The sequence below is a fragment of the Diplotaxodon limnothrissa genome, linkage group LG12 (assembly GCF_057381915.1).
Source record: "Diplotaxodon limnothrissa isolate DT_005_m linkage group LG12, D_limnothrissa_male_GT1.1, whole genome shotgun sequence".
Taxonomy (NCBI): Eukaryota; Metazoa; Chordata; class Actinopteri; order Cichliformes; family Cichlidae; genus Diplotaxodon; species Diplotaxodon limnothrissa.
Genome location: NC_140607.1, coordinates 32537078 through 32556201, shown reverse-complemented (window position 1 = coordinate 32556201; position 19124 = coordinate 32537078). Strand labels below are relative to the sequence as shown.

The window sequence follows — 19124 nt, the reverse complement described above, 5'->3', positions numbered from 1 at the left end:
AAAGAAAGTCAGTGTTCATATTAGCCTACTTTAAAAAATCTCCACTTTTCAGACTATAGCCGCATGTATAATTCACATCCTTCTACCTGTTTTACTGTAGCCCAGAGCAAATTCCCACAACTCCTCAGTTGGAGATGCCTAATCCATTTATATCTCTATTTAAACATGCATAATATAATTTGCACCCTAGATCTATGCTGATAAGTGATCTCAGTTGTCCAAGAGATATTTCTAATAACATCATTTACACTATCTCCCAACAGCTGGGCTCTGATATGTGCAGTGCATATGAATGACATTCATTGTCCAGGAAACCATTTTCTTAAAGGTGCTCTAGTTCTAACTTATGAACAGCTCCCAGGAGAGATATTGTCTTGGCTGTTATTGAATGAAAGGTGGATAGTGATTTTAACAATTGGGGCACTTTTGCTCTATTTTACAGTACGGAGATTATGACCCTGCTGTTCACAAGCCTGGCTTCTTGGCTGAGGAGGAACTGCTGCCAAAGAGGGTGAGTGATGGCCATTTACCGGCTGTGACAGAGAGGCTGATATTGTAACCGTTCACAAAAGCATAGCTGATATTGTTTTCACCTCGTGAGGCGGTGTGCGTGTGCGATCATGGCAAAATGTGGTCCTGGAGACACTTGATGTAGCAATGTATGTTTCTATGAATAGATGTTGTTAAATCAATAGGATTACAACAATTACAGTAATTTAAGGCTTTACAGGTGAGTAGTTGATCTCAAAATGAAGGCCAATTTACAGATAAGTGAACTGAAGTATCTGGTGTGATAGTTTACTCTCGATTGACATATTTGTTATATTATTGCATTATTAGCATTTTCCATCCATCCACCTTCTTCTGGTTATCCGAGGTCGGGTCACGTGGCCATTTTAATATGTGTTATATCCTCTGTATTTAAATCTGTTCCTCTCCATTTCAGGTGATTAACTTGTACCAGATGACTCCAGAAATGTGGGAGGAAAGGATCACAGCATGTTATGCGGAGCACAGGGGTAGGACTAGGTAAAAGCTGCCGCACTGAACTGGACTGCTGTGAAGTTCCACAGTCATCAGCACTATTTAAGTTTTGAGTTCACACGGGATGTGCCTAAAACTTGATACTGCAAGAAATGTTTTATGTAAAACTGGACTTGGCTTACATTGAAATGCAAAAAGGATTTCATAGCAGTTGTCTCTGAACTGAGGTTTTTTTGTATTTCAGCAGCATTACTAGATGGACTATTAAAAAATTCCATTAAATTAAAATTATTATTAATATTAATATTAAAAAGTCCATTAACTTATGAATTTACATCATTTAAGTGTAGCTAAACACCCTCTACATTCATAGGAAGCAAAATGAATGCAGCTATTTTAAGAGTAAATACTGCACTGTATATAGGTATTGCATTGCCCTAATTGCTGTAGTGAACCTAAAATGACAGGAGAATGAAAATCTATTTTTGTGCCATTGCACTTTGCTCCACCGCTAAACTGAGCTAAGCTGAAAATGATTAGGGAGCAAGTGTGAGGGATGTGGAGTGTCTTACAACTCTGTGGGTGGTGAGTTCAATGCTGGACAGTGATTTCTAAAAGCCATAAACCTCAGCACTTGGAAAAGTAATAACTGAGTCACTGGTACTGATCAATAACCCTCTCAACCCAATCAGTGGGAGGGAAGCTGGTGGTCCTCACCCAGCACGATGTCGTCCTGGAGACCCTTGCTATAGCCGGAACTCCCACTAAAGCAATTGCTTTGGTTGATTTGGCATGTATTTCTATTTCTTTAAAAACTCAGTACAGCCGTGAAGTTAGTGCATAAACACATCAAAGCAATTGACATGTTATGTGCTTCTACATGTTTTTCCATAAATCAAGCTCTCCCATATTATTTTTTCAGATCCTCAGTGTCCAACCTAGTTAAAATTTGTTTACTTGGCATAATTCTCTCTTTCCTGTTAAAACTTTGATGAAGCTTAAATCATCAATTTCCCAACCACCCATATCATGCAGCACACTATTAAAAGTTTAGGGCTAAGTCTGTCCTAATTTTTGCTCAGCCATCAAAGTATGCTAATGTTCTTTTTTTTTTTTTTTTTGCTAAGTTGACCCTGACTTGCTAACAGCACTGTAGAAAGAAAGGGAGAAGAGTTTTGTGCATTTGTTTTCTCTCCTGCAGTATTTAGAGTCTTGGAGGCATCGGAATAAGTCTCGTTTGCCATCAAGCATGACCTCTTAAGCCTGTTAGGGAATTATAGTTGTGTTTTGTGTCAGCACTGTGGTTATGTTTTCACCCTCGCAAGAGCTGCGTGGCAGAGTTTTTATAGATCACACAAACACGACAGATGCCACACACGAAAGCAGAAGAAACAAGGTCTGATCTCCTGTTTCGCTCTACTTCTGCACCTCCTCTCCTCCCACCCTCTGTCTTTCTCTTCTCTTTCCTCTGGATCCCTCTCAATCGTTTTCTCTCTTTCTGTCTTTGAACTAGGGATGAAGCTGAGATGGAGTATTTAAAAATAGCTCAGGACCTGGACATGTATGGCGTGAATTACTTTTTAATCAGGGTGAGTCAATGCTGCTTCGCTCCATCATCGCAAAAGCAGGTGATATAAGGGATTTGGAGGTGTGTCAGTTTCACCATGTTGCTATTAATTAAAGAATAGCCTGACTTAACTGATTGCCTTTTGATTCTATTAGTTATATTTTAAGAAATAGGTATATTTTAGGTTAAATATAGTGCTATTTAGCTCTGTATTTTCTAGGTGAGTCATCACAAAAACAACCCTGTAACACAAAGTAATCCACTGGTGGTGGCTATGGCCTTTATCAGTGTGTTCACTAAAAGCCAAGACATTTTGAAGTATCAACAAAAAGTAAAACCCGACTTAAGTAAATAGTTTTCAAGCATTCCTTTTCAGATTAACAAACACAGACTGCATATATACACCTAGCAATTGGCATTGTTTATCACAAATCTAGCAAAAAGTTTTGGCAAGCAGGAGCATCACAAAGCCACTACTGTTTAACCCTTTACAGCCGATCGGAGCGGGCACGCTCTGTTTTGCGTAACTATTTTTAAATCCCGGTAGCTCTGAAACCACGTAAGCTAGCGCAATAATTTTTTTTGCATATGAAACTGGAGGAGTTGTACTTACATCTTATGCCATCAGCTTGTCCTAGGTCACAGTTTCCTTCCACATATAGCTTTGCAAAAACTGCATAAAAATCACTTGCAGCAACAAAAACATGATATTCCAGAAACACGCTTCGCCGATCCATCAGCTGTTTGTAACACTTCCTACGTCCATCAGCGCGAACTATCACATGACCGCATGACCTGCCCGAAACCGGAAGTGACGTCATTTTGCGGAAATGTAGTTTTTTACGATCGGGGCCTTATGAGCTTGTGTTTTACTTGTTATGTGTTTTAAAAAGTTATGTTTGACTTTATGACTTTCTGTGTCGTTTCTGGGATGCTTAAGACTCATATTGCACTGCTGGAAATAGTTTATTCTGATGCATATGCTGTTATTTTGCAAATTTGCACTATAATATTTATTTTCGTTTTTCCTGCAGTATATAAAAATTGGTGTATTTCAAAAATAAAACTATGAAGACACTCAAAATAAATTTCCTGTGGTGGGAAACTAGTTTGTGTAACTTTTTTGTATTTACAGTTTTGAGGGATAAGCCTCTTAAATTTCTCTAACTAGAAATATATGTTAAAAAAACAAAAACGATTTTCAATTTTTTTGTAGTTTATTGCACTTTTTTGCAATTTATGTAATTACTATGCACCTAATGCAGACATATTATTAAAGTTTGGGCTATAATGGTTGTATTGATGTATAGCAACTTGAAATGCTCCCAAAAATGGCTCCACAGCATGTAAAAATATAATATAAGCTCTGGCGAACTTGGTTCTATGGTAGGTCTTAAAGGGTTAATGCAGGTACAAATAAATGGTGGCCGGAAGGGTGGTTTCACAGCTGCTTGCCAGTGGCCCTGAACAGCTGGGTAATAAAAAAGCTTTGTTTATTCTGCTGATATGCTTCAGAATAAAAAGGGAACAGATCTTCTCCTGGGAGTAGATGCCCTGGGGCTGCACATATACGAGCCAGACAACAAGCTGACACCCAAGTGCTCCTTTCCTTGGAATGAGATTCGCAATATCTCATACAGCGACAAAGAGGTGGGGAAATCTGCAGTTTAACGTCTTGATATATATTATTTGGACAAAAGAGAAGGTAATTGAAGTCATGGGAGTATAGGAGTGAGAGCTACCACTGTTCAGTGTCGGTTTTCAATCTTTTAATGAATTATGTTAAGCTTACGTTATCTAAGTTTATAATTGATAATACATTACAATAAAAAACATCAGTTAAAATAGGAGAAAAAAAATAATTCCCTGTTGTGTTTCTATGGATTCCAAAGAAACTGTCTTACAGAACAGGTGTGTTTTTTTTATTTTGTCATTTGACGATACATAATTATTATTGATGTTTGATAATACATCTTCTTGTTTCTTCAATGTTTAGTTTACAATCAAACCTCTGGATAAGAAAGCCAACGTTTTCAAGTTCAACTCTTCACGGCTAAGAGTCAACAAGCTGGTGAGTTGAGCTGAGATTCAAGTTGTTTTGACCATGATTAGTAAGTACTGCTTTTCATCAAAACACTTGAGTAGGCTGAAAAACATAAAGACAAATACTAGTAGTTAGTGGGAAATTAGAGTTTTGTAAACCATTTCTGTTATGTAGATCCTCCAGCTATGCATTGGGAACCACGACCTGTTTATGCGCCGGCGGCGGGTGGACTCGCTTGAAGTACAGCAGATGAAGGCTCAGGCCAGAGAAGAGAGGGCAAGAAAACAGGTACCGGTAATAGAAAAGCACAGAAACAGAAGAATGGGTTGAACTTGTTTCCAAATTTCTAGTCAAATACAAACACAAATTTGAACCTGATTTCTCTCTAATAAAAATGGCGTGGTCACACCATGTCATCACATAGTTTTTGCTGCTTTGGTGTATTTCAGTAAAGCTTTGTCACATTGTCTTTTTGTGCATCATCTTTTCCACTTCAGTTACCTTTCCACCTTTATGTTAACAGATCTTTTTTTTTAATCTGTCTTCTTACCCGTTTCCATTTTTCCCCCACCATGTAATCTTATGTTTTACCACACTGCTAAATATATATGTATGTATAATTCAGGTAGAAAGACAACGTCTGCAAAGGGAGAAACAGCTGCGGGAGGAGGCGGAGAGAGCCAGGGACGAATTGAAAAGGAGACTAATTCAGCTGCAGGATGAAGCTCACATGGCCAATGAGGCACTGGTAAGATTGAGTTGGTTCGATCGTTCTGGAGTTTACCATTGTGTTGATGGCTGTGACACATGCAGTATATGCCAGATTTAAAACAAAATAATTTTCTCTCAACATCAACAATATCTACAGGTAATTTCCTCCGAGTGTACATGCATGTACCTCCCGTTACAGTTTTTTCTTGGACATATCTTCTCTCTGTTTTTAACTTATCTTGTCCTCTATCTGTGTGTGTTTGCCCTTTCGTCCTGCGCTTCCTTCTTCTCTCCAGCTGCGTTCGGAGCAGACGGCGGACCTGCTGGCTGAAAAGGCCCAGATCGCAGAGGAGGAGGCCAAGCTGCTGGCCCAGAAAGCCGCCGAGGCTGAGACAGAGATGCAGCGTATCAAAGTGACTGCCATCCGTGGCCAGGAAGAGCGGCGACTCATGGAACAGAAGATGCTGGAGGCAAAGATGGTAGCCCTCAAGATGGCCGAGGAGTCCGAAAGGAGGTGGGGAGAAGAAGAAGGAGGACTGGGTGGATAAATGTAGAGTGTGTCCTGCTGTGGAGACTATACAGTGTATTTGTTTAGCTTTGTGGCTTTGGCTCAATAAGCAGCATTTCACTCAAATCCTCTCTCTTTGTATCCACATCAGACATTTGCACACAGTACATAATTTTCAGATATAAATAACTTATTCCCACATCTCACTAACTTCCCAAGAGTTGTTTTTCCTTGTTGCCAGCTGCAACAGCAAGGATTGTATTGTTGTCACTTTGCAAGCCTGTTTGTCTGTGGTTGTGTGTGTGTGTGTGCACGTGAATATGGTGTATATGTCATTATAGTAAACAGTAAACAGTGTTCCTTGAGGCACCTGTTGTGTCGCAGAAACAACCAAAAGGGCGGTTTTGAGTGCTTTGTTAGGTTTTTATATACCTGTCTGTTTGTGGAAAGAAATGATCAAGATCATGGCTACACTAATTTGCATTCACAGTCATAAATCCTTTTTTAAAATTTCTAGTTGGAATAACAATGAAGTCCTGAGTGGCCCAGGAGCACATCAAAAAATAAGAACTTAAAACTTGTTTAAAATTTTAATTTCAAAGGCATTTTTTTCTGCACTGCAGCTTGAGTCACTCTGTTGCACTACTTTGGTCTGAGGCACGTCATCTGAACTAGAAGCACTAATATTTGTGCTAGTTAACGGATAGTAGCAATACCAAGTGATGGTGGTAGTCCCTGTCAAAGAGTCTCTTTTATAACACCGTAGTACTTGTAAGTTCTACAATACTAAAAGTGTATTTTTTGATCTGGGTTTATCTCTTCCTTGCAAAGCAATTTTGACATTTTCTTTTTTAAACTTCCTGAAGTAGATAAAATCAATCAAGTACACCGTGCGCTCTTGACTTTTCTTATTTCGGTAGCAGTCAGATGGATATAAAGAGAGTGGGACTTGACTGAGTGGTTTTATAAAACTTAATAGATGCCGATCAATTCATTTCCATACAAAAACAATATACATACTAAGAATATCACTTTACAGCCTCTACTTCACAGTTTATTAGGCAATCATTTCAAATGGATACCATTAACCACTTCTCAGTAACTGGAATTTTTGGATGAGCACTTTTCTGCAACAGAGAAAATTTAAACCTGTGGTACTCAACATGTAAATGACTCTGTCCACTCAAACCCTCGAGGCACGTAGCTCCCCCACAACTGCTGAATGTTCAGGAACACAATCAAAAGAAATGTAATCTCTCGCATGTAACACTTTTATATCTTTGTGCGGATACTCGATGGTGAAATAATGGAGTCGGGAATGATTGTCTTCTGGGGTCATACATCAATCATCTACGTAATAACAAAGTGACATTCCAGGTTCACTGAGTACCAATGTACCAATTATGTAAGATAATTTTTGGATTTGGTTTAGATAATTCTGTTTCCTTGGAAGGACTGGGAGGTGAACGAAAGAATAAAGTATCAATCTCTCTGTCTGTTTATACCTCAGGGCCAAGGAGGCTGAGCAGCTGAAACAGGACCTGCTGGAAGCCAGGGATTCTGAGCGCAGAGCAAAAAACAAGCTGCTGGAGATTACCAGCAAGGCTGTCTATGTGGTAACTGACCCAAGGCACACACACAGGCTTGATCTTCACATATTCTTCAAACGCATAGGTAGATAACGTAATTCATGCAGTACATAGTATCTGAAAAGGTCAGATATGAGTGTTCACGATCAAACAGGGAGGCTGAAACTATTCACAATCTGTTTTCAGAAATACATCAGTAAGCCAATAATCAAGTAAAATGACCATATATTTTCTCATATTACCGAATCAGTTATACCATTTTACCTTTTGATCTGTGTACAGAGGATCAGAAAAGATAAAAGATATGCCCTTCATGACATCCTAAAGCACAAAATGATGTCACAAACCCCAACACACTTTTCCTACATGCATGCAAAACCAAAAAAAGCAGCATAATCATACATTATTGAGAATTTAAAGGAATGTCTGCTTAAAAATAACCAATACACCATTCATTGCATCTCTGTGTTTATAAAGATCACTCTAAATGTAATATACTTTTTTGTAATTTATATTTCTAAAGATTATGTTTCCTCCATAGTTCTTTGATATACTTTATGTATAATTTCCTAAAAGATTATCCATAAAAAATAACAAGTGACACAGAGAGAAAATATCTTCTGTGGAAAACCATCAACAAATGGTGGTGCAGGTGCACATGCAGTGTAGTTTCACAGAATGATAATGTATCCCCATCTGGAAAATTGTGTGTTGTGGGTCTTAAATATGACATGAGCATATAGGGTTACCAGTTTTATCTGGACTCCTTAAAACACACATGTTCACACACTGACACATGCAATTGTTTTCATACAAAGCCAAACAGAACAGGAGATACTTGCAAAAGACCAGGCACCACATCAGGCAGCCTACACAAGGGCTTTCAACATGTTAAAAACCCACACATTCCACATTCATTAGCCTGTGCGCGCACACACACACACACACACACACACACACACACACATTGAGATACTGGTGATTGATATAATATGAATGAGGATCCTAAAGAAATATATAAAGACATACTAGTGCACTTACACATTACACAATTTACATTTTGGTGTATTAGGTTGTGACATATGCATTTCAAAAAATTTAATCAAACCCTAAAAGCACATTTTTATCAGCTCATGTGCCCTTCTTCACTTTGTCTGTTACTATTGTGTCCTTGTGTCATATTTTCACACATTGTTGCTCATACACTCTGCAAAAACCACATATTTTTATTCTGTCTTGCTCGCTTTTGTTTCTCTTTCTATCATTTTTATGTCTGAAAGTAATGCCTTTTTTCCCCTATTTGTAATTTAAGATTACTGTCACTTCATAAACCTCTACCTCATTGTTTTTTTTTTCCAATCCTAGTCCCCAGGACTGGCACCTGACAGCATGCCTCAAGATGTCAGCTTCAGTAGAGAAAACCTCAGTTTTGACTTTAAAGATACTGACATGAAACGTCTATCCATGGAGATCGAGAAGGAGAAGTAAGTAGCCAATTCTGTGCTGATCCTACTTATTATTTTGACTTAAAACTGCACCTTCTCACTTTCTGGTTGTGTGGCTCCACCTATTTGCAGTTGTCATTGGAAGGAATTAATCAGTAGAAAAGAAATACATATTTTAAGTGCTTTTGAATAACCTCAGAATATGCTTGAGAAAGATTTAAATTGGTCCAGGAGCACCATCATTTTAAATATGCACATTTTAATTCAGGGCTCTGGTGAATATTTGACCCCTCAGCATTAACTGAAGTTGTTCTGCTGCCCGTATTTGGCCATTTTATTTCAGTAGTTCTTGTAGGTCACTGTTTGCAGACAGGAAAAAGTAAATTTTGACAAGTGTGACCCTGACTGTACGGTTGGGTAAATTACCTGGGTCTTAGTTGTCATCTAATTGGGTAATTAGTTTTTTTTTTTTTTCAAAGAGTAGGATTGCAGGGCAGCAGCTAGCTGGTAATTTTTCACAAAACCAGAAAACTGCAGCGGAGTTGAGAGACACATGCTGTAAAATAGCTGATTGATTTTTGTTGTTTTTCATTTAAGTATTTCTGGTAGCTAAAATAATAATTAAAAAAACAAACACTTGTATACATGTAAAAGTGAAATATTTGAACAACAGGGTGAGAGTAATGTACTAAAAAAATTATTACAGTGTAAATTCAGGTTTTTACGAATGTGTTTCTCTCTAAAATAGCAATTCAGGTCAGTGAGAGGCAACTGATTTATCCAGAAGAGAACTGCATTATGATGAACTTGTCCACTGTACAAACCTGAAACCTATGTGTAATAGCTGACCTGTACGATGTGTAGAGCACAAAAAATTAGTTACAGTCAAATGACAGGTCATCGATTTATTAATGGAGATACTTTTAATGTGCCTCATGCAGAAATGCATGTGCTGCTCTTATTTTTTCTGCAGGAATAGTGGGTCTCTGGGTACGTAGTAATTTAATCTTACACACTAACTCAGGTCCCATTAATATCTGCGTTTTGATAGACATTTCAATATGGTATTAAATTGCCCTGATAGAAGTAAAAAAAAAAAAAGAAAGAAAGAAAGAAAATGAAGGAAGAAGAGAAAAAAATGAGAATGTACATGAAGTCAGGATGTGTGTGAACTACTTTGCAAAACCCATGCAGAGATTTTTTTGTGTTCCAATGTCTGTGTAGAAATGTGTCTAAAAGCTAAAACACTGAAGAATGTAAACACGCATGCATGTATACTTTTTGTATCGGGGGGTTCTCCTCCCTCCCTCTGACATTACATGTTAAGTTCAGTTCAGTTCTGCTCTGTTTCATTAAAATACCAGTGTTATTGATTGGAACAGAAATACAGAAATGTACAATTTCTAGGAAACAATGTGTTGCAAATCTTATTCATGTAATGCATAATTCATTTAAATAAGTTGCTCCACAAATGTTGCATTCTGAAAAGTAAACTCATGTAAATACATATGCACAAAAATTCTCCTTTCCACACATCTCAGTTCTTTAGTAAGTACAGACAGTAGCATTTTAACAATGGTACACACTGCTAGTAAGTCTGGTTTGTTGTGCCTGATGCGTGTGTTTTCAGCAGTTTCACCATTACTATAGTGTGCTAAAGTAGCAAGTGATAAAAATTATTTATTACATTTTTCCAGCTCATTTTCCCCCTCTGCATTCACACGCATACCCAGCTCCACTTGATTAAAATTTCTCCACATTGTTGCCAACTTTATTACAATAAGAAGAGATCATTTAAAATGACTGAACATGATTTATTGAAGAAGAGAGTTTGAGTTTCTATTTGACTATTAGACTTCAATGAAGCTACATAGCAGAGCAGAGTGTGGCAATGGTAGGAAGTAGGACAGGACCCCCCGGAGTCCACATGTTTATGGTGGCAGAGATGAAGCAGGTGGAAGCCGAGATGGGAAGGACGTGGGTTGCAGGAAAGAGAGTCGGAGAGTTAGAATGACAGAGGAGCAGTGAGGTTTAAAGCACACAGAACACAAGCTGATTGGCTGACAGGAAGAAAGAAGAATAAAAATTGGTGATAGAAATGAGCGATGATGACAAAATTCAGTTTGAAAGTGTGGGAAAGAGGAAGTCATGGACAGGATAGACTAGCAGCACAGACTCCCAAGAATGCAGGCAAATGTGGGAATACAGATCTTCCTTATTGAACTTGCACATAAGATAAGATAAGATAAGATAAGATAACCTTTATTAAGCTTCTTTTAGTGATTTTTTTCAAAGCGCCCATTTTTTAATGCCCAAAAAGTTACACACTTTTTTCTCCCAGCAGCACATTCAGCTCATCACTTGGCAGCAGAATGAGCTGCACATGCAAACGTACTAGATCTTTGAAGATATAATAATTTTTAAATGCGAATATAGCTGAAATCAAAGGTTAGCTATTGCCTTTAGCTTATCTACGTAGCGATGTTGTCAGATTACATCACAGTGGGAAAATAAGGATTTTATCAAAACATCAACTTGGTCAACAGTCACTGTTTCATGCTCATTCTATTGTCTGATACCAGAAACTGAAAATTATGTGATGAAAACAGCCTTCTTGGGTATTATATGCAAGGACAGAAGGACAGCTGACACAGTGATGTCATGGATATGCTAATTACCGCGAGATGTCACTGTGGCAGGCTTTAGCTACTTCCTACAGACTGCTGGCAGTACATTTTCAAATGGAAAAGGACATTCTGTCTTTATCTTTAGTTAAACAGAATTTATATCAAAACTTGAATCCACATATTCTGTCTTTTTGTACGATGTCATATTATAGTGTTATACCGCTTTTAAAGCCAAACTTTTAATGTGTCCTTTGGCCTATTTGATATGAAATCATATGGTGTAATTCTGGACTTAATTTAACCTTATTGTCACTGTGTTTATTCTTAATGACCATGGAAATAATGGCTGTTTCTCAACTGGCAATTTGTTCATGCATAGGGTTGAGTACATGGAGAAGAGCAAGCACCTGCAGGAACAGCTGAATGAGCTGAAGACGGAAATTGAAAGTCTGAAGCTGAAAGAGAGGGAGACTTCTCTAGACATCATTCACAATCAGAACACAGAACAGGGGACCAGCAAGCACAGTAACTTTAAAAAGGTAACTCCCAGCTCAGCTGCCACATAAACATACACAGTCCTTAAAAAATAAGATGTTTCCCAGTAACCTTGGCTTGTCTGTCCATATTTGTGTTCACACAGAAATAGTTTTCAATAGGCCTTCAGATCCAAAACAGAAATCTGATTACCTCTGCTGTTTACCTCGAGGTTATATATTGGAAAAACGAATAATCAGATATTACACTACATAAATAAACACCCACACATCTGACAAAAAAACCCATCTTTCTGAATTTTGAAAGTAAAATTTCAAGATGTCAGTGGGTGCATGGGCACTAGCAGTGCAGTTGCAGAGGAGAAGAGATAAGAAAGTGTGAGTAAAGCTGTCTCAGCAGCTACTACTATTTCAAGCTAATCTGACTTTAGTTTTAGGGGGAGGCAAACTGCTACTGATGCCAGGTACATGTGATCATTATTTTAATTAAAAACAGCAAATCTTGAAGCATAAAGTGGTTCTGGAAGTGAAGCAAATGCATTGGATATTTTTCTCATGGTTAATGAATATAAATGAGCACTAAAACATCTAATGAAGTGAGAAACACATCACTACATTTACAGTTATTTAAGCCATTCAACTGCTATCCAATGAGCTTACATGAGCCACATTTACAGTATTATGAAGTTTAAATAAACTCTGAATACTTCCTGGATGGCCCCCTCCTATTGTAGCGACAACAACTGTATATAAAAGATGGACTTAGCAACCAGGTCTAAAAAAATAAAGCTGTTGTTTCTAGTAGCAGGGCAACGACTATATGTGCAAAAACAAGTATTCATGAATTTATGGTCTCAGTCACTCAAGTCTTATTGAGCCATTTTGTAAATTATGGTGCTCATTTGAGTCAAAAAGAAGGTTAAAGCAGGGTAAGCTACAGGGGTTATGTTTGTGATTGACAGGCAGCCATGAGCATGCAGTGCGATGTATTTCCAAATCATATATACCTGTTGCTGTGACACATCTGGTTCCAAAGACAAAAAATGCACCAGATAAAGAGGTCAGCTCAAGGCTTCACGTTGGAACAACAGGTGACGTCACAGTAGCCTACTTGTGTCCATCTTTTAGGTACAGTCTTTGTGAAAATCTGTGCGTTTGCATTCATCTTATAGCAACTCCATTAGTATTAGCGATTTCATCTCACCCAGTCTCTGGTTTAGTAATGATATAAAAACAGTAGATGTGACAGGCTCTTGGCCTGTGGGATATTTCATAATTGATTGGTCAAAGTCAGCAGCATTGTTATAAAAAGATTATATTTCCGCTGTCCTCTGATGAACTGGCAGATTAGACTTGTTCTCCTTTATCCTACCACTCCAGTATCTCTCTAATTTAAATAAAAGTATCAAATAAAAATTTGGGTTGTTCACAGCACATTGTGTAACAAAAGAGCCCACCCTCCTTCGTTTTGTCTCTGAGTGTAAAATACGCTTGTTAGGGGGAGCACTAATTGATTTTTGCTTGGTGATTAGTCATTTGGATTGATGGGGGCACCTCTGACATGCAAGTGGAAAAGGAGCTGAGTTAAAAGTGTTGCTTTAATTGAACCAGAGGCGTTGGCATTTATCTTGTTAGTGAGGGAAGGGGCCAGGCCTCGTGGCATTGCAGGGGGAAGGGAAAAGAAATCAAGAGTGAGGAAGCTAAGTCAGCTTTGCTAAAAGAGGTGAGAAGTTTAGGGAAGGCGGGGGGCGCACTAAAAAGGAAGAGGAGTTTGAAGGAGGCTGAGTCACGGATAAGTTCCAAGAATGCACTGTGAAGTTAGTGACCAGGGGGTGGTTGGGGTGAGGAGGAGACGGTGGGAAAAGAAGAGCAGAGGGAATGTGGAACGAAGCACAGATCACTGAGCCCAAAGCATCAGGACCAGCTGCAACCCCGGGCAAAGTTTTCTCCTCCCAGACTCACTCTCCCCCTTTGGATGATTAATGAACGTTCCTTTGACACGGCACAGTGCCTTTGCACTTCATCCAGGCCACAGTTTCTGTTTTGTTAGCACCAGGGCTTACAGAGAGCTCATTCTCTGTAAATAAGTCTCAATACAAGAGCTTTAGAGATTCTGTGTGAAGTTTAAGAGAGGCAGTGCTTTTTTTATGCTATATGTGGCAGTCCATTCAGACCGTATGAAGTGGCAGACAAAGGAGGTTAGCTATTGTACAAAAGCATTTCTTTTCTGGAAATATCTTGCTGCTGTGTCTTTCATAGCACTAATACCTGGAACATCGAGGAAAGAGTTTTTGCTCTTTCTAAAGTGGAGTTTGTGACCAGTGTGGAGAAAAATGCTCGAGAGTTAGATACAGATAAGCATGCGGTCAGACTTTAACACACACAAATATAGCTCAGGCTTTCTGTCAGCAGGGACACTAGAAGGTGATCAGTAAACATAACACTGCTAATCCATCCCTTCCCACACATTATCTGTTTGGATTTGCTTAAGTCCCTCAATCAGCACATTCCCCAGAAAAAACTGGATTTCCTGAACTGTCCTCCTTCATCCCCCGTGTAATATTGACTTTGGCAGTCGGTTTAATTCCCTTTGCCCTGCAGATGTTAAAAAGAGAAACTAGTTTGCCCAGCCAATTTGCCTTGGTGCGGTCTTATGCAGTATTAGATAAGTCAACGGTTAGCTTCACCTGAATGGTTAAAGCACAGCCAGTGACCCGAATTAATCCATCACCAGCTCATTTAAACCTGGAGAGAAAGACAATTAACAGTTTTTTCTCTGACTGGCATTGATCTCCCACTTCTCTCCTCATCTGTTTGATTGTCTGTAGCAGAGAGCTGGAAAACCTGCAAAGTTGTGTTGTACCCTGATTGAGTTGTAAACCTTAATAGAGGCAGATTTTCTTTCAGTTTCTGGATATTATAATCTATGTAGGGTGTATCAACAACATTGCATGCCTTTACACCATCAGAGATTCATTACAATCAGAATAACCTTCGGGGTATATTTGCAGTAAACACGCCAAAGAAGCTCCAATTATCCTCTTCTTGTGATCATTTAGTCTTTTGATTAGTCAAGGGAAACAAGTCAGATTATGTGTTTGGCTTTTCTAGTGTCTAATTAAAAGTGCTTCATCAGAGAAATAATTGGATTACACATGCATGTGTGTACATTCAGAATTACAGCTACCTGCTAACCAATTTTTTGTCAAATCACATTTCTTATTGTGTCAGTATGTATAAGCATGCTGACCATCTGCACGCTGCACTCTTTTTATGGTGTCTTGGTTGAAAGTCAGGGTCTTGCACACACTGTGTGTATTGGGAATAGACAGAAGGATTAGATCAGGCAAAAAGGCTAAGGGAAAGGCCAGGCGATGACTTTCATGATCAGAATCTCCAATAAAGATTTCTGTCTTTTTACTTATTTTGATTGCTTGCCAGAATACTCCTCCTCTTGTGTTTATTTTTACCCCTCATATAAAACCTCACCACACCTTTGTTATTGATTCTTACACAGCTTACACTACAGAGCACCAAGTCCAGGGTTGCCTTCTTTGAGGAACTTTAAACAACAGAGCTGCAGAGATGAGGATGAACAACTGCCAAGAACCTCTTCTATATGCACTCCTGGTCAGTTGAAAAGACAGATCACCCTGCAAGGCTTTATGGTTTTCTTCCTCCTAAAAAACACTGTGGACAAAAAGACAAAACAAAAAAATGCCCACTGCCTTAATCTGCACCAAATCTTCGTGCCTTGCGTATGCACAAACAAGAATGCATGCCTGTTCCTGCACTAAATCTTAAATTCATTCTTAAAATGAGTGCTTGTTTACAGTGAGAGTGTGTTTCATACAGCACAAGCTCCAGGAATGTTTTGAAGTGAACTTGTGTGTGGGATTTGTTATTGTCAGAGAATAAGCATTGACAGTGAAAAAGGGAGTGAAACTGCACTGTTCCTTTTCGACTCTGAGTCTGATGTGGTTATATTTGTGGTGCTTAAATTGGTTATTATATCTTGCCCAGCTCTGTATTGTCCGATTGCAGAGCTGTTTCACAATTCAAGAAGAAATTAACGTGAACAGATCTGAGCAAGAGAGGTGATGATTACATATCGATCCCACTTTGAAGCAAATGTTTAATATTTAGTGTTGTAAACAACAACTGATCTTAAACTTCCCGCTGCTTCAACACTGACCATTTGTTATAGTCAACTTTACTGATAATCCCAATGGATTCCGCCGTTGAAATTGAATGTTTGACCATTAAATACTGGTCATTTAGGGAGCCATTTTAATTTTATTGTTTGTGGTTTCTTTTTCTCAACACTAAAATGTATCTTTATAACCAGGAATTTGCCTTAGCTGTGTTGTGTGAGCAGTGTTTGTCTCAGAAAGCATGTCCATGTGTTAATCATGAGGCCTTAATACCTACATATATGTATTGTATACATAGAGATGTCACGCTACATATCTCTAGCGGCCTTGCGCATATAGTTATTGTGTCCTTACATAATGCACCGGGTGCACTGTGTTATACTCTTGAAAATGAGGAAATGGTCATTTTTACTAGGTGGTTCTTGGAATTTAAACTGGATCAAGGAAGTGTAATACCTTAGATGTGAGCTTTTGTCACATCTGAGATCCATCTCAGCTTTTTTATTGTATTTTCTGTTTTTTGTTTTTTTTGTTTTTACTTTTTTGTGACCACAACCACTTTTTTAAAAACATAAATTAGCATCTATTTTGAATTAATGTGTCTTTTTGAATTAATGTGTTCTTTCCCACTGAAAGCAATTTATTCTGGAGAATTATAATGTGACATATATATATATATATATATATATATATATATATATATATATATATATATATATATATATATATATATATATATATATATATGTATTAGGGGTGCAACGATACACAAAAGTCACGGTTCGGTTCGATACTTTGGTGTCACGGTTCGATATTTTTTCGATACAAAAAAATTTTCATGCTTTTTAATTTGTCATTTATTAAAATTATAAATATATATTTTAACTCAAAAGTACAGTTTTTAAATTTAATGTTGCTGAAACAACAAAGTAATAAAAAAAATTAATCTGATGGAGAAATCACTCATCTTTGGAAAAGAGAGTTTATTACAGAGAAATGGCTCTTTCCAAAATAAAAGCTATACTATAAGCTTCTTCTGGGCTATATTCTCAGCAGCATATTAAACATATCAGGTCCCCATAAGGAGAATCATGTGCTAACGGCTGTCTAAATGACTCGGGTAAAGTTTGTAGCATGCGTGCTTATTGTTTTTGTCTGCCTCCACTTGTCTTTGCACTAGGATGATGTTGGCGTAAATGTGCAGCCATATTCGTTGTGTTCCCACTAGTGCTGTTAGCGTTAATCTCGTTAAAATGACATTAACGCCATAACGCGGCAAATCTCCGTTAACGAGCTACCACGGATCGCCCCGTGCATGGGGCTGGACCGCGTCAACACATTAACAAGCTAACTGTGCTAATGCACTAGTTCCCACAAATTGAGCATTGCGTGGCACATCCGACATACTGTTTTACTTTTGTCCATGACGCGCTTACCATCAGGGTCATGCTTCACATGAAAACCAAGATAGTACCAAACCCCAGCTCTGAATGAGGGTGGGGGAGGTTCAATTTCGGGTAGCGTTGAGGGAGTTGCCATGTTGCAACGAGCTTAGCTTCTGTCTTGCTGCGCTCAGTGGATCTGCACTCCACAGTGCAGCCTAGGTGGAGTAGTCGAACACAGATCCACTGAGCGCTCAACACAGACAGCATCGTCAGAAGAAAAGTTGATAAAATAAATAAAAATTCTTGTATTGTTTGATACATATGTGTACCGAACCGAAAGCACTGTATCGAACGGTTCAATATCAATACGAGTATTGTTGCACCCCTTTTTTATATATATATATATATATATATATGTATATATATATATATATATATATATATATGTAAGTTTTGCATATCAAATAAAAGTATATCAGGTATGATTTTTGTGTGTGTTGTGAATTTCTTTTCACATCAAACGACTTTTTCTTATTATGGCAGACTTTGATGAATGTCAGCTTTGATATGGCTGGTGCACCCAGATGATTTTCACTTAACCCAAAAAGACATTCAATTACACCTTTAAAAAATCAAGTGTTATGTAAGCGCCCTCCATCCTGTGCCAGATCACATACTTTGCTTCCTTGAGTGACAAGGTGCTTGCGTATGTGTGTTTGTATGCCTATGGATGTGTGGGAGAGCGCCATGTGATGCATGGCCCCTGCAGTCATTTTAATGCCTCTGTGTGTTGTGTGTCACCGCATTAACCCTTAAATGTATGTTTCTGCTTGTGGCTTTGTGTCTCTCAGTCTGACTACTCTCTGACAGAATGACTTGCACTGAGTTCAAGGGGCTTCTCCATAACCATGCCTCCTCTGGTCTGCAACTGAAGTATGGCTACCTTTGGTTTGTAAGTGTTGTGACACTTTAAGCAGTGTCTTCAGGAGCTTAGCCCCTGCAGAGGGACAAGGGTGGAGAGTGTGCAGGGCTATCAGACAAACTGACAGATACACAGATTCTTCTTCATTGCTTGCCTCCCCCTCAACATGTCTCTGAGGGAGAGTGAAAAGGGGCGGGGATGGGGAGGATCACATCTTTTGTCATTTATCCATTCTCAGAGGATCACAGTTAATGTCACACCTGCACACAGCGATGTGAGTACACAAATACACAACTTGCAGCATATTGGAAAAGGTTTGCAGTTTACCACAGGGCTGGGGAAGCTGACGAGCACTGCACTGAATCTGCCAAGTGCTTGAATTTAGCACAAGCACAAACAATAGAAAGGGAAAACCCTTCTCACATAATCCAGGGATAGCCTGCATTTAGGGAACCAATCAAATGTATGATGCAGTAGCAGTTTTACTGGCTGCTACTATAACCATTAAAATATCTTTATTATACTTTTACAATTTACGATGTAAATGTAAGGATATAGCCATGTAATAAACGTTAACTGCCAGTGCCTAATTAAATTTTGAATTGAACCGTTAAATTACTTTGCAGGTAGATGCACTGATTATTTTCATGTACCAAACACAAAAGATTTAGTAGAAAACTCACAAGAACTCTTA

The 19124-nt window shown here is 38.4% G+C and overlaps 1 protein-coding gene across 2 annotated transcripts in view; it reads left to right on the top strand.

Moving 5' to 3' along the window:
- The window catches only part of nf2a (NF2, moesin-ezrin-radixin like (MERLIN) tumor suppressor a), a 32424-nt gene extending 15762 nt beyond the window's left edge, over positions 1-16662 (top strand). Inside the window, exons 5-16 of one of the 2 annotated variants that reach the window (XM_085368700.1) lie at positions 443-511; positions 947-1029; positions 2498-2573; positions 4067-4201; positions 4548-4622; positions 4770-4883; positions 5221-5343; positions 5603-5820; positions 7325-7430; positions 8769-8887; positions 11855-12014; positions 15487-15596. In XM_085368700.1, the coding sequence (XP_085224826.1) occupies positions 443-511; positions 947-1029; positions 2498-2573; positions 4067-4201; positions 4548-4622; positions 4770-4883; positions 5221-5343; positions 5603-5820; positions 7325-7430; positions 8769-8887; positions 11855-12014; positions 15487-15537 (1329 nt within the window). In that variant the 3' untranslated portion in view covers positions 15538-15596. Of the gene's footprint in view, positions 1-442; positions 512-946; positions 1030-2497; positions 2574-4066; positions 4202-4547; positions 4623-4769; positions 4884-5220; positions 5344-5602; positions 5821-7324; positions 7431-8768; positions 8888-11854; positions 12015-15486 lie in introns of both variants that reach the window. The other variant, XM_085368701.1, reaches the window with a different exon arrangement.
- The last annotated feature ends 2462 nt before the right edge of the window (positions 16663-19124 follow it).